This window comes from Nerophis ophidion, linkage group LG29 (genome assembly GCF_033978795.1).
Source record: "Nerophis ophidion isolate RoL-2023_Sa linkage group LG29, RoL_Noph_v1.0, whole genome shotgun sequence".
Taxonomy (NCBI): domain Eukaryota; kingdom Metazoa; phylum Chordata; class Actinopteri; order Syngnathiformes; family Syngnathidae; genus Nerophis; species Nerophis ophidion.
In genome coordinates this window covers 10,620,514-10,647,122 of record NC_084639.1, presented here as the reverse complement: position 1 = coordinate 10,647,122, position 26,609 = coordinate 10,620,514, and the positions used below count along the sequence as shown (strand labels likewise).

Sequence of the window (26,609 nt, the reverse complement as noted above, 5' to 3'; positions counted from 1 at the left end):
GAATAGATGAATCCCAAAGATGCGCCTTGTCAGCTGCCTAGTGCTAGCAGTTTTTCACTATTTATTCTGGTCTCACATAGAGATTGTTCTCATTTACGGTCAGTGTATATTACATTTTTGATGGAGGGTTTTGAAGGGTTTTTTATAGAGGGCTTTGAAAGGCTACAATGGTGACTCACATTAAATGCATTTTTGCAAGCGTTTTTTATCGTCTTTAGAATCCTGAAAAAAAAAGAAAAAGACGTGCGTTCTTGTCTTGATTGTGAAGGATAAGCAAAATTTCCGAAAAAAAGTTGCAATGTTGACTAGTGAAGCAAAGCTGTTTTTTTTTTTCTTTCAAACTGTCATTGCTCAAAACATAAACATATGTAGAGTACATGTTGAATAAATGTATATTATTTATATATTATATATATTATATTATTTATTATTATTCTTGTCTATTGTGAGCGAACTGTGGTGCTGAATTTCCCCCAGGGATCAATAAAGTACTTTTTATTCTATTCTATAATATTGAAACAAAATCAATTTTATTATGAATTTACATCAAATATTCCACTAAGAAAAATATTTTTGGTGGAAGATTTTGCAAATTTGGTAAATAAATAACCAACAAATTTATATTTTGTTGTTTTCTTACTGTACCGAAAATGAACCGAACCGTGACCTCTAAACCAAGGTACGTACTGAACCGAAATATTTGTGTACCGTTACACCCCAAATATATATATATATATATATATATATATATATATATATATATATATATATATATATATATATATATATATACACACACATACACATCTATTTATATATATATATACAGTATATATATATATATATATATATATATATCTACATATATGCATATATACATTTATATATACATACACATACATATACACATACATATATATATATATACACATACATATACATATGTGTGTGTCTGTGTATATATACTGTACATATGTATGTATGTACAGTCGTGGTCAAAAGTTTACATACACTTGTAAAGAGCATAATGTCATGGCTGTCTTGAGTTTCAAAATCTTACAGAATAAATTGTGTTTATTTTGTCTACACTGTAAAAAGTAAGTGTTAGAAAACAAGAAAAAAAATAGGGGGATTTTATTTGAACTTGGCAAAATTATCTGCCAATATAACAAGAAAATTCGGCTCAAAACAAGTAGAACACTAACATAAAATCTGCTTAGTGAAAAGAATTATCTCATCAGACAGAAAATAAGCAAATATCATCCTTATTTGAGATATTTAATCTTACTTAAATTTCAGTTCTTGCAGTGTAGAGTTCTCATGGGATTTGATTTTGTGTGTGGTATAGATTTGGACGTGTTGCAGTGCACACTTTGAAAGTGAATGTTGTACCCTAGTATAGTATCAGTATATAAGCGATACTAGTAGTGATTAGATCGATATATTTTTGTTTTCTTGTTTTTATTAGTACAAAATCCTTTGTGTGTGTTTTTGTTATTGTTTACAAACTCAGAGAGTAAGTCTTTGGATACAGGAAGGCGTTTCGGACAAAACCTAAATGGTTTAAAAAGGAGCCAATAGTAGTTTTTGCTTTGGTTTCGTTGTTGTGTATCAGTCGTTTTATTCTGGAAAGAAAATTGTACGTATCATTCAATACCACACAGGAACATCTCATCTAAATTAAATACCAACAAATTCTACATTTAATAAGCTCAGCTTTATAAAAATGTGTTATGGTGTTCACTCCAGTTACTTAGTACAAAAATGTCATTTTTGTCATCTATTTTCTAAGTCATAATAATAATAATATATTTTATTTGTAAAAGCACTTTAAATTAAACAAAAAAACTCAAAGTGCTACAGCGCATTTAAAAAGCAACAACGCTAGAACCACAAATATTTCCCCCAACAAGTAAAATAAATAGTAAAAAATATTTTTTTTTTCTAAGTATCGGATCAGGACTTCAAATTGGATCGAATCTGAGGCCAAAAAATCCAATTGGGATCGGAGGCTAAAATCTTTTATTGGGACATCCCTAAAAAGTCATGCTTAGTAGCTTGCTTAGTGGCCCTGTGGTTAGTGTCCGCCCAGATGCAGCTTGAATGAAACACTAAGCACCAAGTAGCAGTATTGCTAAGTGCTAAACAAGATATTCAAACTATCAACATAATAAAACAACCCCTTACTGTACAATGTCTGCTCTCACTGGGATAAAGACTGATGGGATGTTTATATCTTCTCCTTTACATGAACATTTCACTAAGCATCAAGTAGCAGTATTGCTAAATGCTAAACATGATATTCAGACTATCAACATAATAAAACAATCCCTTACTGTACTTTGTCTGCTCTCATTGAGATAAAAACTGATGGGATGTTTATATCTTCCCCTTTACATGAACATTTCATCTTAATCCTCAAGCAGGTTAAAAAAAAAATGGTGTCTGTTGGATGTCGAAATTGACCAACTTACCCACAGTCTGCCGCTTGGCCCCTCTCTAGCACTCCTTTTCAAGAAATCATCCCAAAAAAATGACCTGTTTCACGACCTGCAGTCATGTTGACAAAATACTAATGAATTAAAAAATACTAATGAAATTAATGAATGTAAAATAACAAGTAGATTAAATAGGTGGGTCTTATAGGGGGACTACACATTTTTTGGGAATGTTGCCTATCAGTCACAATCCTAATGTAAGACAAGAACACACATTTTTATTTTTTATGGATTCTAACTCGTAAATAAACGCTAGCAAAAGTCAGCAAACAATGGAAACTATAAGAGTCTCTCTATTCCCGCCCTATAGAGCGCGCTAAAAAAAAAACATCCATCTGTATTTATGTAATGTAGTCACATTCATAATAACATGTAATATTTACATAGTTTGAGCCTATGATCTACACGTTTTAGAATCTGTGTGCCAAACAGATGCAGCTTGAATGAAACACTAAGCATTAAGTAGCAGTATTGCTAAGTGCTAAACAAGATATTCAAACTATCAACATAATAAAACAATCCCCTACTGTACAATGTCTGCTCTCCCTGGGATAAAGACTGATGGGCTGTTTATATCGTCCCCTTTACATGAACATTTAACTAAGTATCGAGTAGCAGTATTGCTAAGTGCTAAACAATATATTCAATCTATCTGTCACGGTTCGCTGGCATCGTGGTGATGCGGGTGAGTGCTCTCATGATGCAGTTCGGGGCTCGGACACAGCGTAAGGTAAGAAATGCTGCTTTATTAACACTAAAAACGGACTAAGAACAGAAAAACTTGCACTAGGCACAAAAAGACAAAGCAAAGAGCTAGCAGGAGAGCTACAAAAGCATAGCGTGGAGGCTAGCAAGAACAAAACATGTTTACCAGAGTCGGGAATGAGCGTCGTCACTTGTTGCATGGAACAAAAACTAGGAAGCGAGGACGAGTCAACGAAAAAGGCAGGCTTGAATAAGGAGAGTAATTACAAACAGGTGAGAGTCAAAAACAAGAGGCAGGTGACACTAATGCGGGACTATTTTAACAGAACAAACAGGAACCAAGGCAAACTCTAGCAGAATAACAAAACAACGGAACAAAACCAGAACACGATAAGATCCGGGCAGCGGATCACAACACTATCGACATAAAAAATAATCCCTTACTGTACAATGTCTGCTCTCACTGGGGTGAAGACTAATGGGATGTTTGTATCTTCCACTTTACATTTACTGTCTTAAAACCTATTTTATTCACTGGCTTTTAACACAGCATGAGGCTTTAAACTGTTTTTAACTTTTTTTTAACATTTTAACTGCTTTTTATCCAACAAATATTTCTTAGGGCAATTTGTATTTGCTTTTTAATGTGTATTTTACTTCTGTTTTAAATGTTGTTGTTTTTTGCCTCTTGTTATTTGTGGGGTACAGCCCTTTGTTCCTCAACTGTGGTTGTTTTTAAAGGGCTTTATAAATTTAAAGTTGGTATGGTATGGTACATGAACAATTCATCATAATCCACCTTTTGACCTGCTCAGTGGTTAGATCGGTAGGTCGTGAGTTCAAACCCCGGCCGAGTCATACCAAAGACTATAAAAATGGGATCCATTACCTCAGCATCAAGGGTTGGAATTGGGGGTTAAATCACCAAAAATGATTCCCGAGCACCGCTGCTGCTCACTGCTCCCCTCACCTCATCACAAGGGGATGGGTCCAATGCAGAGGGTAATTTCAATTTCACCACCCCTAGTGTGTGCGTGACTACTTTAAATTTAACAGACAACCCACCAGTCTGTTTTTATTCTGAAAAGCCATGGTTTTAAGCCTTGTAGTACTTCCACTTGGTCAGACAGCTGAAGGATGCAATGTAAACTTTGTACAAACGGACTTCTTCAGTCGCTCGGAGAGCAAAGTCAAAACCGTTCCAGAATAATCACATTTATCAGCCAGCAGCAATTGAGCACTCGCCACAGGCGTGCTTGTAGAAGGATCCTTCTACAGTCATGTAACGACCACGTTGAACTTTCTGAGCCCCCGTGATGGCTTGTTTTTTCTCGTTTCTCATTTTCAACGTTTTCAATGAAAACTTTGAACTTTAATCAGGGTTTGAAGCGCAAATCTGTCTGGAGCTGCAAAAAAATGAAAAGCCTTATGTAAGTGTTATAATGAAGGCAACACATGATGCAAGTGTCTACATGAGCTGTGTCCGAAATTTTGTAATTATTCTACACATTTTTACAATATTGGAAAACGTTAGTAAAACTTCTCAGAGGGTGAGATAACTCCTGGAAATGACTAAAGGTATAGATGTGTGTGTCCAAGTTAAAGAAAACGACAGGTTTTCTTCTTCGAATGGATTCATTACAATCTTTGCATGCTGGGTATGGTTTGCTGTAGTCTGGAACAACATGGCGTACAAACAACTATCAAAAATGCAGCCAATATTACATACAGATATGTCATGACACATGCAAACATAAATTAAATACACAGAGGACATAAGCAAAGGCAATTAAATGAGCTCAAATATACCTACAAACGAGGCATAATGATGCAATATGTACATGCAGCTAGCCTATTAAGCATGTTTGCAACAATTAGCTTGCAGTCTTGCACTGACCAAATATGCCTGATTAGCACTCCGCGCGAGTAAATAACATTAACAAAGCGCAACTTTGTACATTTGCCGCACAGCATAAAACGTTTGGTGGACAAAACCGAGAGCCAGCTCCAGCCCGTGGTGCCCAAGACCAGACTTCAAACCAGGGGAGACTGGGCCTTCTCTGTGGTAGGCCCTAAGCTCTGGAACACTCTGCCCCTCCATATTCGAACTGCTCCCACAGTGTAGTGTTGTAAGTCTCGTCTTAAGTCCCATTTTTATTCTCTGGCTTTTAACACTACATGAGTTGTGTGGTCCTCTGTGTTTCAAAATTTCTATTTCTATTTACTGTTTTAATTGGTTTCACCTTTGAAATCATTTTTTATCATATTTATTTTATATTCGTTTTAAATGTTTTTTTTTTTTGGGGGGGGGGTTATTCAGTCATTGGTGGAGCTCAGGATAGTATTTGAATGTTGTTTTTAATATTGTTGTGCAGCTCTTTGGAAACATTTTGTTGTTTAAATGTGCTATATAAATAAAGTGGATCGGATTGGAAAATGAGACAACGGAGGAGTGGCTTAAAAGACGTCTTTCTGTGGCAGGGTCGGAGAAAGTTGTACATGTAAACAAACAATGGTGAGTTCAAGGACCAACGAAATGAGTCAGACAAACTCGCCAAATACTCATCAGGACCAACGAAATGAGTCAGACAAACTCGCCAAATACTCATCAGGGTCGTTATTATTCTCCTCGTCTCCAGTTCCCGATGTTTCTTCCTCAAATCCATCTGTTGAGTTTGACTGTGGCCATTTTTCTTTACGCAGTTCAAATACTTGAAGAACCTGCTGCTCGTCCACGGAGCATGGAATTACAACCGCGTGGCCAAATGTATCCTCTACTGCTTCTACAAAAACATTGTGCTTTACATCATCGAGGTAAGTAGCTCGCCGCATCAGGCAGACTTGATTAACGCTCTCATTATCGCCGGAAGCAGGTGATAATTAGAAACAGCCTGTTGTTTCCTCATTTTCAACGTTTTTTTTAATGGAAAATTGAACCTTAATAAGGGTTTGAAGTGCATGAGAAAGTGGAAAGGAAATTGTAGAGTTATTTGACCCTATGGTCGTTTATGAACAAGTACATATTGCCAAAGTATTTGGCCACCTGCCTTGACTCACATATAGGGCTAGGCAATATGGCCTTTTATTTTTAGGCCATGTCACGATACTCGATATGAGTTTACAAACCCCGTTTCTATATGAGTTGGGATTTGCAAATCCTTTTCCTTTGAATGCACTACAAAGACAATATATTTGATGTTCAGACTCATAAACTTTTTTTTTTTTTTGTGCAAATAATTAACTTAGAATTTCATGGACACGTGCCAAAGTAGTTTGGAAAGGGCATGTTCACCAGTGTGTTACATCACCTTTTCTTTTAAAAACACTCAATAAACGTTTGGGAACTGAGAAAACTAATTGTTGAAGCTTTCAAAGTGGAGTTCTTTCCAATTCTTGTTTTATGTAGAGCTTCAGTTGTTCAACAGTCCGGGGTCTCCGCTGTCGTATTTTACGCTTCATAATGCGCCACACGTTTTCGATAGAAGACAGGTCTGGACTGCTGGCGGGCCAGGAAAGCACCTTCACAATTTTTTTTACGAAGCCACAGTGTTGTAACTCGTGCTGAATGTGGCTTGGCTTTGTCTTGCTGAAATAAGCAGGGGCGTTCATGAAAAAGACGGCGCTTAGATGGCAGCATATGTTGTTCCAAATCCTGTATGTACCTTTCAGCATTAATGGTGCCTTCACAGATGTGTAAGTTACCCATGCCTTGGGCACTAATGCACCCCCATACCATCACAGATGCTGGCTTTTGAACTTTGCCTTGATAACAGTCTGGATGGTTCGCTTCCCCTTTGGTCCGGATGACAAAATGTCGAATATTTCCAAAAACAATTTCAAATGTGGACTTGTCAGACCACAGAAAACTTTTCCACTTTGCATTAGTCCATCTTAGATGATCTCGGCCCCAGAGAAGCCAGCTGTGTTTCCGGATGTTGTTGATAAATGGCTTTCGCTTTGCATAGTAGAGCTTTCACTTGCACTTACAGATGTAGCGACAAACTGTATTTAGTGACAGTGGTATCCTGAAGTGTTCCTGAGCCCATGTGGTGGTATCCTTTAGAGATTGATGTTGGTTTTTGATACAGTCCTGTCTGAGGGATCGAATGCTGGTTTCCGGCCATGTCGCTTACGTGGAGTGATTTCTCCAGATTCTCTGAACCTTTTGATGATATTATGGACCGTAGATGTTGAAATCCCTAAATTTCTTGCAATTGCACTTTGAGAAAAGTTTTTCTTAAACTGTTTGACAATTTGCTCAGGCAGTTGTGGACAAAGGGGTGTACCTCGCCCCATCCTTTCTTGTGAAAGACTGAGCATTTTTTGGGAAGCTGTTTTTATACCCAATCATGACACCCACCTGTTGCCAATTAGCCTGCACACCTGTGGGATATTCCAAATAAGTGTTTGATGAGCATTCCTCAACTCTTATCAGTATTTATTGCCACCTTTCCTAACTTCTTTGTCACGTGTTGCTGCATCAAATTCTAAAGTTATTTGCAAAAAAAAAATGTTTATCAGTATGAACATCAAATATGTTGTTTTTGTAGTATATTTAACTGAATATGGGTTGAAAATGGTTTGCAAATCATTGTATTGCGTTTATATTTACATCTAACACAATTTCCCATCTCATATGGAAACGGGGTTTGTATTGATATCTCAATATTTTTAGGCCATGTCACGATTTACGATATGAGTTTAGTTTTGTCTTTATTTGAAGGGACAATGCACAGAAACATTAAGCTCAAAGACAGATATGTTCCGTACCAGATTATAGCTCATTTCCATCTGCAGTCCCTGGCTATCTAAATGAAAGGGGTGCAAAAATCATGCAATAAAATCATACCATAGCATGTATTCAAATTAAGAAAAGTGATATACACGTTCATGGACACATACCAGAATCAGAATCAGACGTACTTTATTGATCCCCGCGGGGAAATTAAAATTTTCAGCACAATCCCATTCAAGATCAGACAAACATTACAGGGAGACAGAACAGGACCGCTGACGGGTCTGCAAATTTCCAGCGCCCCTTACAAAAAAGGTGATATACAGGTGAACAAGTGGGGAGAATGTAGAAAAAAAAGTGAATTAAAATAAAATAAAAAAATCGGTCTAAGCATGGGCACCTGGAGAGGGGGTCCAGACTGAGGCCAAGGGAAAAAAACAACTCATAGCCATAGCACACATCCCTCGACATCCATTGATTTCGGTCTCCCCTAGAGGTTTCTCATAGTCATTCTCATCGACGTTCCACTGGGGTGAGTTTTTCCTTGCCCTTATGTGGGCTCTGTACCGCGGATGTCGTCGTTGAGACACTTGTGATTTAGGGCTATATAAATAACCATTGATTGGGGCGGTATAGCTCAGTTGGTAGAGCGGCCGTGTCAGCAACTTGAGGGTTGCAGGTTCGATTCCCGCTTCCGCCATCCTAGTCACTGCCATTGTGTCCTTGGGCAAGACACTTTACCCACCTGCTCCCAGTGCCACCCACACTGGTTTATATGTAAAAATTAGATATTGGGTTTCACTTTGTAAAGCGCTTTGAGTCACTTGAGAAAAAGCGCTATATAAATATAATTCACTTCACTTCATTGATTGATGACATACTTAATATACAATACAACCACACCTCGTTTACATCATCACACAAAGACAAGACATGCTCTTGTTCACATCTGTCATCATTTGTCTAAACAACCATGATTTTAACAAACACCTCACAATTTACCACAAAAATGCTGTCACGGATAAATATAATACACATTAAGTTGATCTGTCAAACATAGATATATATCTCCATGTTTTGCCTTTGCCTTAAATGAACACTTGATGCATATAATCACAGCAGTGTGATGATTCTATGTGTCTACATTAAAACATTTTTCTTCATACTGCAATAATATATGCTCATTTTAAACTTTCATGCAGAGAGGGAAATTACAACTAAGTCAATTGACCCAAACTGTATTTATTAAACAGTTATCAAGCAGTGGCACAAACATTCATGTCATTTCCAAAACAGAAAGTGCAAGATTGTCAGAGACATATTAAAACGAGCTATGATTGCACTTTTGTGCATGATGTCACTAAGATGACATATCCAAACAACACTAAATTAAAGTGCACTTTTTGTACAAATGACTGACTTGGAATGACCAGAGGTATATAGATGTGTGTGTGTCCAAGTTAAAGAAAACGACAGACTGTCTTCTACTAATGCATTTATTACAATTTTTGCAAGCTGGGTATCGTTTGCTGTGGTCTGGAACAACATGGCACACAACTATCAGAAATGCAGCCAATATTACGTACAGATACGTCATGACACATGCAAATATAAATTAAATACACAAAGGACATAAGCAAATGAAATTGAGTTCAAATATACCTACAAGCGAGGCCAAATGATGTAATACGTACATACAGCTAGCCTATTTAGCATGTTAGCATCAATTAGCTTGCAGTCTTGCACTGACCAAATAGGCCTCATTAGCACTCCACACAAGTCAATAACATCAACAAAGCGCACCTTTGTGCATTCGCCGCATAGCATAAAACGTTTGGTGAACAAAATGAGGCAACAAAGGAGTGGCATAAAATACGTCTTTCTGTGGCAGAGTCGGAGAAAGTTATACATATAAAGAAACAATGGTGAGTTCAAGGACCAACGAAATGAGTCAGAAAAACTCGTCAATTACTCATCAGTGAAGCATGTTTAATGTAAACACTGGGATTTCTAACAACTAGGAAGGTTTGTGTCATGTTTTTCCTTCTACAGAGACCATATTAAAACAAAAAATATATTTTTTCCCCATCTTTTTTTATTTTCATACATTGCAGGGATCTACTAGGGCGGCGCTAAAGAACCCCGGTCTAACCGTTACAAAACAAAACCGAGTTATTTTGTGTAATCCTTCGACCAAACAAACAAACGGCAATTAAAACGGACATTGGTGTGGTCCAGCCAAAACAAGCGTGCAAGTGTTTCCACGCTGCCTGACGACATGAGTCGACCTTTTTGTGTTTGTGTTACTGCCGAGGGAGTGCACACATGCCCAGGATCAACACTGCTGCACAAAAAAAAGACACAACCGAGAAAAACGCACACAGAACCGACGGGAAAGCTGACGACACTCTTGCGAGTCAGGCTGATTAATGGCTTTTAAATCTTTGTATGTGGCCATTTTAGTGGTTTCAGATACTTGGAAGGGAAAATAGGGGAAAGACACAAAGTGCAGTCGTAGTCAAAAGTTTACATACACTTGTAAAGAACATAATGTCTATACCAGGGGTCACCAACATTTTTGAAACCAAGAGCTACTTCTTGGGTACTGATTAATGCGAAGGGCTACCAGTTTGATACACACTTAAATAAATTGCCAGAAATAGCCAATTTGCTTAATTTACCTTTAATAAATAAATCTATATACATAAAAAAAATGGGTATTTCTGTCTGTCATTCCGTCGTACATTTTTTTTCCTTTTACGGAAGATTTTTTGTAGAGAATTAATGGTAAAAAAAACACTTAAATGAACGGTTTAAAAGAGGAGAAAACACAAAAAAAAATGGAATTTTGAAACATAGTTTATCTTCAATTTCGACTCTTTAAAATTTAAAATTCAACCGAAAGAAATGAAGAGGAAAAACTAGCTAATTGGAATCTTTTTGAAAAAATTAAAAAAATTATTTATAGAACATCATCAATCATTTTTCCTGATTAGGATTAATTTTACAATTTTGATGATATGTTTTGGATGGATGGATGGATGTTTTAAATAGGTTAAAATCCAATCTACATTTTGTTAGAATATAAAACAAATTGAACCAAGCTATATTTCCAACATTCTACAGATTTTCTAGATTTGTCAGAATATTTTTTCTGAATTTTAATCATTAGTTTGAAAAAATATTTCACAAATATTCTTCTTTGAAAAAACAGAAGCTAAAATGAAGAATTAAATTAAAATGTATTTATTATTCTTTACAATAAAAAATAAATTTACTTGAACATTGATTTAAATTGTCAGGAAAGAAGAGGAAGGATTTAAACGGTAAAAAGGTATATGTGTTTAAAAATCCTAAAATCATTTTTAAGGTTGTATTTTCTCTCTAAAATTGTCTTTCTGAAAGTTATAAGAAACAAAGTAAAAAAATAAATAATTTATTTAAACAAGCGAAGACCAAGTCTTTAAAATATTTTCTTGGATTTTCGAATTCTATTTGAGTTTTGTCTTGGAATTAAAAATGTCGAGCAAAGCGAGACCAGCTTGCAAGTAAATAAATCAAATTTAAAAAATAGAGGCAGCTCACTGGTAAGTGCTGCTATTTGAGCTATTTTTAGAACAGGCCAGCGGGCTACTCATCTGGTCCTTACGGGCTACCTGGTGCCCGCGGGCACCGCGCTGGTGACCCCTGATCTATACTATATATACTATAATGTAGTATATATAATACAAATAGTGTAGTTTATAGCAATACAAATAGTGTGTCGTATTTTTCGGATTATAAATCGCTCCGGAGTATAAGTCGCACCGGCCGAAAATGCATAATAAAGAAGGAGTATAAGTCGCATTTTTTGTGGAAATTTATTTGATAAGATCGAACACCAAGAATAGACATTTGAAAGGCAATTTAAAATAAATAAAGAATAGTGAACAGGCTGAATAAGTGTACGTTATATGATGCATAAATAACCAACTGAGAAGGTGCCTGGTATGTTAACGTAACATATTATGGTAAGAGTCATTCAAATAACTATAACATATAGAACATGCTATACGTTTACCAAACAATCTGTCACTCCTAATCGATAAATCCGATGAAATCTTCTTCCTCGATGTCGCTTCTAAAAAACTTTTGTCGTTTTCTGCTGCATATTTCACTACGTCCAGCTTGTAATCTGCAGTACATGATTTCCTTGTCGGTGCCATTTTTGTTCAGCCCTTCTCAGTTTTTATAAGTTACCGCCAACGATGAAATTATCCACTTTAATAGCTACAGCAGTAGCATACAGCAGTTAGCATTCTGTGACAGACTCATGCCGTCGCGTGGGTTCCCAGGACCATCAAGGAAGGACATTACTTGAGCAGGTGTAGACTTCTTTATTTTTCAATAAAGAAAATCTTTTTCTGGTAACTTTTCAGTCGCCCGCGTCGCCTGCCTCTTGCTCTCGCTCTCTTCCGCGTTGCATGCGTCGCGTCTTCTGGCTCTCGTGTCTCTCGCTCCTCTCGTTCCTCTTCCGCCTCTGGTGCTGCTGATACCCTTTTATACAGCGAGAGGAGATTCATTTATAGTGTACAGGTGCGCGACCCCCGCACCTGATCTCAATTGCAGCGTCGCTGCTGGCACTCGCCGCTCGCTGTCCACGCCTCCATTTTGGGCCCGGCTCTGGTGTGCCCTGCCCCGCAGTCATGACCCACAATGCACTTCTGCCATGACCCTCCCCCGCTGAATTTTTTTTGGTTGACTTGTGTGTGACGATTGCTGACATTTTCTTTGTCTCTTCTGCGCATGAGATAAATAATATTTGATATTTTACGGTAATGTGTTAATAATTTCACACAAGTCGTTCCGGAGTATATGTCGCACCCCCAGCCAAACTATGAAAAAAACTGCGACTTATAGTCCGAACAATACAGTAGCATATATAATACAAATAGTGTAATATATATTACACCAATAGTATACTATATGTAATACAAATAGTGTGGTATATATACAGTCGTGGTCAATAGTTTACATACACTTGTAAAGAACATAATGTCATGGCTGTATTGAGTTTCCAATCATTTCTACAACTCTTATTTTTTTGTGTTAGAGTGATTGGAGCTCATACTTGTTGGTCACAAAAAACATTCATGAAGTTTTGGTTCTTTTGTGATTTTATTATGGGAAAATGTGAGCAAATCTGCTGGGCAAAACAGGCCCAGAACTTAATACTACCACCACCATGCTTGACGGTAGGTTGGTGTTCCTGTGATTAAAAGCCTCACTGTGACAGTTTGCTGGCATCGTGGTGTGGGCTCGTTCTCTCTATTATGCAGGCGGACTGGACACAGCGTGAAGGTAAGAAATAATAATTCATTTATACTATAAAACCGACTAAGAACAGAAACACTTGCACAAGCCACTAAAGACAAAACAAACAGAACTAGCATGGCAGCTATAAAGAACTAAAAGTGCTAGCATGTGAGCTAGGGAACAAACAAAAAAACATAGTGTGGAAGCTAACAAGTACAAGAAATAGATTTTCACCACAATTGGGAAACAGCGTTGTCACCTGTTGCAGGGAACAGAACCTAGAATGCGAAAGCGAGTAACGGAAAAGGCAGGCTACAAAAAGGGGTGCGCGTAAAAAAACAAGACGTGGGTGACACTAATATGTAACTATGACAACAGAACAAAACAGGAAGTGCCACCAGGAACTAAGGAAGTCAAATACTAACAAGATGAGATACAAAACGGAAATGATCCAAGTGGCGGATCAGGACACTCACTTTTTCTCCTCCAAGCATATTGCTGGGTAAGTGAAGTATATTTATATAGCACTTTTCTCAAGTGACACAAAGCGCTTTACATAGTGACACCTAATATCTAAGTTACATTTAAACCAGTGTGGGTGGCACTGGGAGCAGGTGGGTAAAGTGTCTTGCCCAAGGACACAACGGCAGTGACTAGGATGGCACAACCGGGAATCGAACCTGCAACCCTCAAGTTGCTGGCACGGCCACTCTACCAACCGAGCTATGCCGCCCCAAACAGCTCCATTTTTAATAATAGATTTTATTTGTAAAAATCACTTTACGTTGAGCAAACAACCTCAAAGTGCCACAGTGTAAACAATTGTAATAATAAAAATAAATAGAATATAAAACTAGAAACAGCCCAAAAGCTACAACCAGCATGCATGTCTACAGAAAGGCTTTTTTAAAAAGATGGGGTTTTAAGCCTTTTTTAAAAGTATCCACAGTCTGAGGTGCCCTCAGGTGGTCAGGGAGTGCGTTCCACAGACTGGGAGCAGCGGAGCAGAAAGCCCCAGTCTCCCATTGTGGTCTAGATTTTTGTTTCATCTGACCACAGAACTTTCCTCCAGAAGGCCTTATCTTTGTCCATGTGATGTCAGATGAAAGAAAAATGGACTCCAGGAAGCATGGAATCCATCCCCTGCTCAAACATTTCATGTCGGTGAGCTTAAATATCCGTTCGCGTGGGAGGACGGAGACGCAAAAAGCGGGCGCCGACACTTGACAAGCGAGATCAAAACACAGGAGCGCCGCAGCTGATAAAGCACGTGCCGATAGTCCACACTTAAACCTCCCATTCCTGCTGCAGCTTTGAACTTGTAATCAGTGAGAGGTCTGCTGTGCGTTGCCCGCCAACTCATGCATTTCAGTTTATATTCCGTGGATATTGAAGAAAGAAGTACAAAACGATCACATTTGGCAAACCTTCAATTTACAATCGTGGTCAAAAGTTTACATACACGTGTAAAGGACATAATGTCGAGGCTGTCTTGAGTTTCCAATTATTTCTACAACTCTTATTTTTTAGAGTACACTTACTTTCTTCCGTACAAGACTGGTTATGTCAAAAAGCACACAAAGTAGACGTGGAGTGCAGAAGGTATCATTTATTTTCCTAAGCCTCCATCCAGTGAGTCCAGTGTGCTGCATGAACACATTTCATCAGTACAGTAGATGTGCGCCGTTGTTTAAAGGTTCCTATTACACAAAAGGGACTGTTTGAAGGGGACCTAAAACGCTTCCCTGTGCTCTAGATGATATGTAATGGATATGCTTTGGTGCACATTTTTCATAAACTATCCTCCACAGTCACTTTTTTTGAGTCCGTCTGCAAGATGTTCGATTTTTGAGGCGCTCCTAGATGGCAAAATAATCATTTTGATTTTTTTTTTTGTTTAGACTATCCATCCATCCATTGTCTACCGCTTTTTCTAAGTTTCCGTCATAACATTTTATTTCCATCCATCCATCTTATTCCGCTTATCCGAGGTCGGGTCGCGGGGGCAACAGCCTAAGCAGGGAAACCCAGACTTTACTCTCCCCAGCCACTTCGTCTAGCTCTTCCCGGGGGATCCCGAGGCGTTCCCAGGCCAGCCGGGAGACATAGTCTTCCCAACGTGTCCTGGGTCTTCCACGTGGCCCTCCTACCGATTGGACGTGCTCTAAACACCTCCCTAGGGAGGCGTTCGGGTGCCATCCTGACCAGATGCCCGAACCACCTCATCCGGCTCTTCTCGATGTGAAGGAGCAGCGGCTTTACTTTGAGTTCCTCCCGGATGGCAGAGCTTCTCACCCTATCTGTAAGGGAGAAGGAAACTAATTTCGGCCGCTTGTACCCGTGATCTTATCCTTTCGGTCATGACCCAAAGCTCATGACCATAGGTGAGGATGGGAACGTAGATCGACCGGTAAATTGAGAGCTTTGCCTTCCGGCTCAGCTCATTCTTCACAACGGATCGGTACAATGTCCGCATTACATTTTATTTCCTGTTTATCAAAAAACGAATCCTGTGTAACCTCCAATTTTTTCCCAAAATAATTAATTCCAGGGTCCTACATTTATTACCCGTGCAGGCAATGTTTTTAAGTATAATTTTCACTCATTTCAACTGCTATACAAGTGTGAAAATAACTTAACCAAACATTAAAACCAATAGGACCCTTTATATCAGATCACATAATAATCGATAAATATGTCGAAAAAAGCCAAAGAAAAAGCATCCTTGGATGGCTGCTAACCTGAGATCTTGCAGCGTTTGCTCACTTCTAGTGTGGCAAAGTGGGAAGACTTCTAATACACGAATTATACATGGAAACTGCTTTTCCTACTTGTGCTTCCTTCTTCTAAGCTCATGTAAATGCTTTTTGAATCCCACCTCCTCTGTCCGTCTTTCTCCTTTTACACTCGCCCCCCCGCCTCCGTAAATGAACCACGACGCTGCGACCAGACCACAGACCACAATCGAATCTCGGTCAGAAATTCCTCTACGGATTATTTGCGCGTTCTCCCCGGCTCAGAGCTGCAATGTATCTTTAAAACGCCGGCGCTCGGCCCTTCAAAGACACTTTTTGTGTGTCGCCGGTTGTCCCCGGGGTCTGTCTTGTCGCGGTGGCGCTCCTTTTGTTGCCTCAAATGTACCTCCACGCTCCTCTGCACCTGAAAGAAATAGGAGACTTTGTTCAAGCCTGAAATCTAACACAGGGGCTCCGTTGTGTAGCGGTTTTTAGCTTTGTCTCTCACAGGCTGTGGAACTCTGATAAGGATTTTTATGATCTTTTATAAGGCACTATATTGCCAAAAGTATTTGGCCACCTGCTTTGACTCACATATGAACTTAAAGTTCCTATCCCAGAGGGTTCAATATGATGTGGGTCCACCTTTTGCAGCTATTACAGCTTCAACTATTCTGGGAAGGCTGTCCACAAGGTTGCGAAGTGTGTTTATAGGAATTTTCCACCATTCTTCCAAAAGCGCATTGGTGAGGTCAAGAAGGCCTGACTCTGTCTCCATTCTAATTCATCCCAAAGGTGCAGGTCAGGACTCTGTGCAGGCCAGTCAAGTTCATTCACACCAGACTTTGTCATCCACGTCTTTATGGACCTTGCTTTGTGCACTGGTGCACAGTCATGTTGGAAGAGGAAGGGGTCTGCTACAAACTGTTCCCACTAGGTTGGGAGCATGGAATTGTCCAAAATGTTTTGGTATCCTGGAGCATTCAAAGTTCCTTTCACTGGAACAAAAGGGCCAAGCCCAACTCCTGAAAAGGATGATCAAGAGTCAACTGAGAACCACCAAAAAGCAGGTCTGCAAAGAGTTGGATGCTGCTGGAACACAGGTGTCAGTGTCCACGGTCAAGCATGTTTTGCATTGCCAAGGACTGAGAGGTTACCTTGCAGGAATGAAGCCCTTGCACCAGAAGTGACACCTTAAGGCTTACTCCTGATTACATGGACAAAGATAAGACCTTCTGGAGGAAAGTTCTGTGGTCAGATGGAACAAAAATTGAGCTGTTAGGGCCACAATACCCAGCAATATGTTTGGAGGAGAAAAGGTGAGGTCTTTAATCCCAGGACACCATCCCTACCGTCAAGCATGGTGGTGGTAGTATTATGCTCTGGGCCTGTTTTGCTGCCAATGGAACTGGTGCTTTACAGAGACACTAAATGGGACAATGAAAAAGGAGGATTACCTCCAAATTCTCCAGGACAACCTAAAATCATCAGCCCGGATGTTGGGTCTTGGGCATACTTGCCAACCTTGAGAACCAGAAGTGACACCTTAATGCTTGTCTAAAGTTTGCTCCTGATCAAATGGACAAAGATAAGACCTTCTGGAGGAAAGTTCTGTGGTCAGATAAAACAAAAATTGAGCTGTTTGGCCACAATACCCAGCAATATGTTTGGAGGATAAAAGGTGAGGCCTTTAATCCCAGGAACACCATACCTACCGTCAAGCATGGTGGTGGTAGTATTATGCTCTGGGCCTGTTTTGCTGCCAATAGAGCTGGTACTTTACATAGACACTAAATGGGACAATGAAAAAGGAGGATTACCTCCAAATTCTTCGGAACAACCTAAAATCATCAGCCCGGAGGTTGGGTCTTGCGAATACTTGCCAACCTTGAGACCTCCGAATTCGGGAGATTGGAGGGGTTGAGGTGGGAGGAGTATATTTATAGCTAGAATTCACTGAAATTCAAGTATTTCTTGTATATATATATATATATATATATATATATATATATATATATATATATATATATAATATATATAGCCTTTGAAGGAGCATAGGTATGGGCAGCATCTGGGAAATTTAATTTGCAGGAAAGGAGTGAGTTTAGGGTTAAATTGTCCATCCTAACAGGGACTGCGTGGCGCTGTGGGAGAGTGGCCATGCGCAACCCGAGGGTCCTTGATTCAATTCCCACCTAGTACCAACCTCATCACGTCCGTTGTGTCCTGAGCAAGACACTTCACCCTTGCTCCTGATGGGTGCTGGTTGGCGCCTTGCATGGCAGCTCCCTCCATCAGTGTGTGAATGTGTGTGTGAATGGGTAAATGTGGAAGTAGTGTCAAAGCGCTTTGAGTACCTTGAAGGTAGAAAAGCCCTATACAAGTACAACCCATTTATCATTTATCCTCGTTCTATTCTCTGTCACTATCTTTTTTTGGACATTACTACTTGCCATAGTTTTGAAGCAATGCATGATGGGAATCCGGATGTTGTGTGTCTGTGTATTAACGTGCCGGCTGGAATAAACCCACGCTGAGAAATAGCTCCGTGCCTGCCTACTTTATGGGCTATAGATAGACCTATGGATAACGGAGACATATATAATGTTCTCTTTCTTGTTGTGTGTGCACTGAGTTCCAAAAGCCGTAGATGTTATAACGTGACTCGGCCGGCATGTTGTTTATAAGGAGGAAAAGTGGACGTGACGACAGGCTGTCCTCACTCAGGTCCGGCTGGAAATCGGGAGAAATTCGGGAGAATGGTTGTCCCAGGAGATTTTTGGGAGAGGCACTGAAATTTGGGAGTCCATCCATTTATCTTCTTCCGCTTATCCGAGGTCGGGTGGCGGGGGCAACAGCCTAAGCAGGGAAGCAAAGACTTCCCTCTCCCCAGCCACTTCATCCAGCTCCTCCCGGGGGATCCCGAGGTGTTCCCAGGCCAGCCGAGAGACATAGTCTTCCCAACGTGTCCTGGGTCTTCCCCGTGGCCTCCTCCCGGTTGGACGTGCCCTAAACTTCTCCCTAGGAAGGCGTTCGGGTGGCATCCTGACCAGATGCCCGAACCACCTCATCTGGCTCCTCTCCATGTGAAGGAGCAGCGGCTTTACTTTGAGTTCCTCCCGGATGGCAGAGCTTCTCACCCTATCTCTAAGGGAGAAGGAAACTCATTTCGGCCGCTTGTACCCGTGATCTAGTCCTTTCGGTCATAACCCAAAGCTCATAGGTGAGGATGGGAACGTAGATCGAGCGGTAAATTGAGAGCTTTGCCTTCCGGCTCAGCTCCTTCTTCACCTCAACGGATCGATACAGCGTCCGCATTACTGAAGACGCCGCCTGTCGATCTCACGATCCACTCTTGAACAAGACTCCGAGGTACTTGAACTCCACTTGGGGCAGGGTCTCCTCACCAACCCGGAGATGGCACTCCACCCTTTTCCGGGCGAAAACCACGGACTTGGAGGTGCTGATTCTCATCCCGGTCGCTTCACACTCGGCTGCGAAATTCGGGAGTGTTTGCAAGTATGGTCTTGGGCGCAGATGGGTGTTCCAACAGGACAATAACTTCAAACACGTCAAAAAAGGTAAAGGAATGGCTAAATCAGGCTAGAATTAAGATTTTAGAATGGCCTGACTTAAACACATGGACAATGCTGAAGAAACAAGTCCATGTCAGAAAACCAACACATTTAGCTGAACTGCACCAATTTTTGTCAAGAGGAGTGGTCAAAAATTCAACCAGAAGCTTGTGGATGGCTACCAAAAGCGCCTTATTGCAGTGAAACTTGCCAAGGGACATGTAAGCAAATATTAACATTGCTGTATGTATACTTTTGACCCAGCAGATTTGCTCACATTTTCAGTAGACCCATAATAAATTCATAAACGAACCAAACTTCATGAATGTTTTTTTTTGTCCTGAAGAATTTGGGGTAATCCTCCGTTTTCATTGTCCCATTTAAAGCACCAGTTCCATTGCATAATACCACCACCACCATGCTTGACAGTAGGTTTGGTGTTCCGAGGATTAAACGTATCACCCTTTCTCCTCCAAACGTATTGCCATAATAAATTCATAAATGAACCAAATTTTATGAATGTTTTCTGTGACCAACATGTGCTCCAATCACTCTATCACAAAAAAATAAGAGTTGTAGAAATGATTGGAAACTCAAGACAGCCATGACATTATGTTCTTTACAAGTGTATGTAAACTTTTGAACTTTTGAATAGGCAAAGCATGTTTGGTGTGTTTTTAGTATTGTTTTTGCATTTTACAAAAATGTTTTTTTTGGACACGTTGCGACTACGGGGGCGGTATAGCTCGGTTGGTAGAGTGGCCGTGCCAGCAACTTGGGGGTTGCAGGTTCGATTCCCACTTCCGCCATCCTAGTCACTGCCGTTGTGTCCTTGGGCAAGACACTTTACCCACCTGCCCCCAGTGCCACCCACACTGATTTAAATGTAACTTAGATATTGGGTTTCACTATGTAAAGCGCTTTGAGTCACTAGAGAAAAGCGCTATATAAATATAATTCACTTCACTTCACTTATTGGAGTGCTTGTTACCGCCACCTACAGGGCCTTGATGTAACAGCAACAAATCATCAGTACATCATCAGTCATGGTTTGCTCCGTTTGCTCTCACTTTCCTTTTCCGGCAGTTCATCTGTGCCGGGCGATTGGTTGCGTGGCTCTGGACATTTTCCGGTGTCAGTTCTCTTTCTGTCCCCCGCGCATTTTCCTTGGCTGTATAACCCATCCATCCATTTTTCTACCCATTGTCCCTTTTGGGGTGGCGGGGGGGTGCTGGGGCCAGCCCCTGCAGGACGTTGTTTGGATTGTTGTGGCCGAAAATGCCTGAAGTTGGGCAACGGTTGTGATGTTTGGAGCGTAACTTTTTTTTTTCAATAACATTGAATCAACTTGTGATTTTAGGAAGTTGTTATCAAGGTTTTAACCTGAACCACACAAAAAAAACAGGATTGCAACAAAAACTGATGTTTTTTTACCGTAAATAAATCGTTTTGTACCGCAGATTTAAAAGTAGACTCTAGATGGCAGTGAAAGCACATTATTGTACTGTTTTGACAACTGATAATTATTATAATTATTTATACAGTGGGGCAAAAAAGTATTTAGTCAGCTCCCGATTGTGCGAGTTCTCTCGCTTAAAATAATGACAGAGGTCTGTAATTTTCATCATAGGTACACTTCAAATGTGAAAAAAAATCCAGGAATTTACACTGTAGGAATTTTAAAGAATTTATTTGTAAATTATGGCGGGAAAAAAGGTATTTGGTCACTTCAAACAAGGAAGATCTCTGGCTCTCACAGACCTGTAACTTCTTCTTTAAGAAGCTCTTCTGTCCTCCACTCGTTACCTGTTTGAACTCGTTATCTGTATAAAAGACACCTGTCCACAGCCTCAAACAGTCAGACTCCAAACTCCACTATGGCCAAGACCAAAGAGCTGTCGAAGGACACCAGGAAAATAATTGTAGACCTGCGCCAGACTGGGAAGAGTGAATCTACAATAGGCAACCAGCTTGGTGTGAAAAAAATCAACTGTGGGAGCAATTATCAGAAAATGGAAGACATACAAGACCACTGATAATCTCCCTCGATCTGGTGCTCCACGCAAGATCTCATCCCGTGGGGTCAAAATGATCATGAGAACGGTGAGCAAAAATCCCAGAACCACACGGAGGGATCTGGTGAATGACCTGCAGAGAGCTGGGACCAAAGTAACAAAGGTTACCAACAGCAACACACTACGCCGACAGGGAATCAAATCCTGCAGTGCCAGACGTGTCCCCCTGCTTAAGCCAGTGCATGTCCAGGCCCGTCTGAAGTTTGCCAGAGAGCACATGGATGATACAGCAGAGGATTGGGAGAATATCATTTGGTCAGATTAAACCAAAATACAACTTTTTGGTATAAACTCATCTCGTCGTGTTTGGAGGAAGAAGAATACTGAGTTACATCCCAAGAGCACCAAACCTACTGTGAAGCATGGGGGTGGAAACATCATGCTTCGGGGCTGTTTTTCTGCTAAGGGGACAGGACGATTGATCCGTGTTAAGGAAAGAATGAATGGGGCCATGTATCGTGAGATTTTGAGCCAAAACCTCCTTCCATCAGTGAGAGCTTTGAAGACGAAACGTGGCTGGGTCTCCCAGCATGACAATGGTCCCAAACACACTGCCCGGGCAACGAAGGAGTGGCTCCGTAAGAAGCATTTGAAAGTCCTGGAGTGGCCTTGCCAGTCTCCAGACCTCAACCCCATAGAAAATCTGTGGAGCTAGTTGAAAGTCCGTGTTGCTCGTCGACAGCCCCAAAACATCACTGCTCTCGAGAAGATCTGAATAGAAGAATGGGCCAAAATACCAGCTACTGTGTGTGCAAACCTGGTAAAGACCTATAGTAATCGTTTGACCTCTGTTATTGCCAACAAAGGTTATATAACAAAGTATTGAGTTGAATTTTTGTTTTTGACCAAATACTTATTTTCCACCATAATTTACAAATAAATTCTTTAAAATTCCTCCAATGTGAATTCCAGGATTTTTTTTTCACATTCTGTCTCTCACAGTTGAAGTGTACCTATGATGGAAATTACAGACCTCAGTCATCATTTTAAGCGGGAGAACTTGCACAATCGGTGGCTGACTAAATACTTTTTTGCCCCACTGTAACTACACAAAACTTGGACATTCTCCATTTCTATTCATCACTTGAAGTGTTTGTTTACCTTAAATATTTATTGATGTCCCGGCATATTTATCCCCACAGTGTGAGAACATCCATCCATCCATTTTTCTACCGCTTGTCCCTTTACTGGAGCCTATCTCGGCTGCGTTCGGGCGGAAGGCGGGGTACACCCTGGACAAGTCGCTATCTCATCGCAGGGCTGTATAACCGTGCCATTATATTGATAGTTGAAGTGGTTCCTCCGGCACAATTCCCACTTTCGGAACAAGTGCCGCAGTTAACCCAAAGGAGCGCGGTGAAAGGGGAGCTCGATTCAATCCCATTGAAAGGGAAACCATAGCAACTTCGCCGGACGAGCCAATCCTGCCGACTGCTTCTGTTTGATTGACACTTTGCTTTGGAGCCCGCTGATGGACAAGTGGCATTTATGAGGCCGTTACATGACCGCGTTCATTTTTGCAGCATGTTTATCAGCCGCTTCTTTTGCTCAATGGCGGCTTTGTTGCGGGGATTCTATTAGCAGTCCTGCAATGCCGAGCTTAAAGCCCCGCATTGTTCGGGGACAAACGTCAAGCCCTTCCAGACTCCAGGCTGTACAATCGATGATTTTTTCGTTTGCTGAATATGCAAAGTATTCTAATCGCCTCGGCCCGCTCCCCCGACCCGTCCTGGGCTCAGTTTTTTTTTCAAGATGTGCACTGGGGGGGAGAGAAGCCAGCCACACCCCTCGGCGGAGTGGAAAAAAAATCTTCCCCTTAATGAGCAAATCAATGCATCCGTCCCTCAAGGGGGAGAGAGACCGAGGACGCATTGAGGGGACCCTGAAGACCGGGCCAAAACACTCTCACAGAAGCAGTTAGTGAGAACTCTGAATGGGAGTCTTCTCGAACTTAGCACAACAATAAATAGGCCTCAGCCTCATTGAGCGCTGCGGTAATTAATTCAGAAGTTTGACCTGCCCACTCGTTTCTTCTTCGCAACGTCTTCTGCTACTCACCCAAACGCGTACTGCTGTGATTAACCAACCTCGCACCCTTTATATTTCCACCAATATGGTGCCAATTCCTGGTACCTGGTAATCGATGCCGGTACTCAACAGTATCAACTTCTGAGTCTCATTTGTAAGTTATTGATTTTAGGTTGTCCCTAAGAATTTGGAGGTAATCCTCCTTTTTCATTGTCCCGTTTACTCTCTGTAAAGCACCAGTTCCATTTGCACTAAAACAGACCCAAAGCATATTACTACCACCACCATGATTGACGGTAGGTGTGTTGTGCCTGGGATTAAAGGCATCACCTTTTCTGGGTATTTTGGCCAAACAGCTCAATTCCTTGTTTCATCTGACCACAGAACTTTCCTCCAGAAGGTCTTATCTTTATCCATGTGATGTCACGACTGTGAATTTCAACCAATATGGTATCAATTCCCGGTAATCAATACCGGTACTCTATGGTATCTATTTCTGAGTCCCATTTGCAAGTATTACTTGGTAATCTTTGATGATTTTAGGGTGTCCTGAAGAATTTGGAAATAATCCAACTTGTTCACTGTCCCATTTACTCTCTGAAAAGCAGCAGTTCCATTGGCATCAACACAGGCCCAGAGCACAATACTACCACTACCATGCTTGACGGTAGGAATGTTGTGCCCAGGTTGGTGTTCCTGGGATTAAAGGCCTCACCTTTTCTGGGTATTTTGGCCAAACAGCTCAATTTCTTTTTTCATCTGACCACAGAACTTAGCTCCAGAAGGTCTTATCTTTGTCCATGTGATGTCACGACTGTATATTTCAACCAATACGGTATCAATTTCCGGCACCTGGTAATTGATGCCTTTACTCAACGGTATCAACTTCTGAGTCTCATTTGCAAGTACTACATAGTAATATTTGCAAGCTGTTGCAATTGCCAGATGATAGATGGCAATTGTGTATGGACAATGTTGTGTTGCCATAGCCAGGAAGCAGTCTTTGCCATTAGGCTGCTTGTTGTTTCTTTGGTTGGGCCCTACAAAGCGTTTGTATTACAAAACCCAAAACCAGTGAAGTTGGCACATTGTGTAATTTGTAAATAAAAACAGAATACAATGATTTGCAAATCCTTTTCAACTTATATTCAATTGAATAGACTGCAAAGACGAGATATTGAATGTTCCAACTGAGAAATTTAATTTGTTTTTGCAAATAATAATGAAATTAGAATTTAATGGCAGCATAACATTGCAAAAAAGTTGGCACTGGGGCTTTTTTTACCCCTGTGTAACATGGCCTTTCCTTTTAACAACACTCACTAAACGTTTGGGAACTGAGGAGACCAATTTTATAAGCTTTTCAGGGGGAATTCTTTCCCATTCTTGCTTGATGTACAGCTTAAGTTGTCCAACAGTCCGGGGTCTCAGTTGTGGTATTTTAGGCTTCATATTGCGCCACAAATGTTCAATGGGAAACAGGTCCTGACTACAGGCAGGCCAGTATAGTCCCCGCACTCTTTTACTATGAAGCCACGCTGTTGTAACACGTGGCTTGGCATTGTCTTGCTGAAATAAGCAGGGGCATTCATGATAACGTTGTTTGGATGGCAACTCATGTTGCTCCAAAACCTGTATGTACCTTTCAGCATTAATGGTACCTTCACAGATGTGTAAATAACCCTTGCCTTGGGCACTAATACACACCCATACCATCATAGATGCTTTACAATCCGGATGGTTCTTTTCCTTTTTGTTCCGGAGGTCACCACAGAACCCTTTGCATCAGTCCATCTTAGATGAGCCCGGGCCCAGCAAAGCCGACGGCGTTTCTGGGTGTTGTTGATAAATGGCTTTCGCTTTACATAGTACCTTTTACTTGCACTTACAGATGTAGCGACAAACTGGTAACTTCTAAATTCAGTAACTACTGACAGTGGTTTTCCTGAGCCCATGTGGTGATATCATTTACACATTGATGTCTGTTTTTAATGCAGTACTGCCTGAGGGATCCAAGATCACGGGCATTCAATGTTACATGCAGTGACTTCTCCAGATTATCTGTACCTTTTGATGATATTACAGACCTTAGATGGTGAAATCCCTAAATTCCTTGCAATAGCTTGTTGAGAAATGTTGTTCCTAAACTGTTGGACAATTTTCTCACGCATTTGTGGTGACCCTCGCCCTATCCTTGTTTGTGAATGACTGAGCATTTCATGGAAGCTGCTTTTATACCCAATCATGGCAGCCACCTGTTCCCAATTAGCCTGATCACCTGTGGGATGTTCCACATAAGTGTTTGATGAGCATGCCTCAACTTTCTCAGTCTTTTTTACCACTTGTGGCAACTTTTTTGAAACATGTTGCAGGCATCAAATTCCAAATGTGCCAACATTTGCAAAAAATAATGTTTTCCAGTTCAAACTATAAGTATCTTGTCTTTGCAGTCTATTCAATTGAGTATAGGTTGAAAATGTTGTGCAAATCATTGTATTCTGTTTTTATTTACCATTTACACAACGTGCCAACTTAACTGGTTTTGGGGTTTGTACATAAACATTCTGAATGATAGTCTCATTCCCCAAAAATGAACGATTCCCGCTGGGGCCTCGGCTAAAACATTTTGCTCGATGGCAGCTCGTGTGAGAAATTTCAAGTCCCTCGCCGTTACGGGGGTCAAACTTTGGGGTTGAATAACAGAGGTCAGTAAAACAATAGCACAGCCAACAAAGTCAGCAGCAGTTGACGATTAAAAATGTAATTAGCACAAACACACTCGTGTCCTAATTGTTGTCAGATGACTGCGTTGATCATAAATCATTAGGGCTGTGAATATTTGAGCACAACATGATTCCATTTAATTCCTGGGGGGGGGGTATCGATTTGATTCATAATCGATTCTCCATTCAAAATCGATATTTTTTTTAATAACGTTGGGTGCCAGTTCTATGACTACCTAC

General features: G+C 40.6%; 1 protein-coding gene across 6 annotated transcripts in view; it reads left to right on the top strand.

Annotated features, from left to right (window-relative positions):
- Positions 1-26,609, top strand: part of LOC133546053 (phospholipid-transporting ATPase IA-like) — a 441,030-nt gene that overhangs the window by 318,768 nt on the left and 95,653 nt on the right. For all 6 annotated transcript variants that reach the window (XR_009804972.1, XM_061891880.1, XM_061891879.1 and 3 more), the window contains one exon: positions 5,907-6,017. Coding sequence is in view for 5 of the 6 variants with exons in the window: in XM_061891880.1 (XP_061747864.1) it covers positions 5,907-6,017 (111 nt within the window). In the remaining variant the exon portion in view is untranslated. The remainder of the gene's footprint in view (positions 1-5,906; positions 6,018-26,609) is intronic.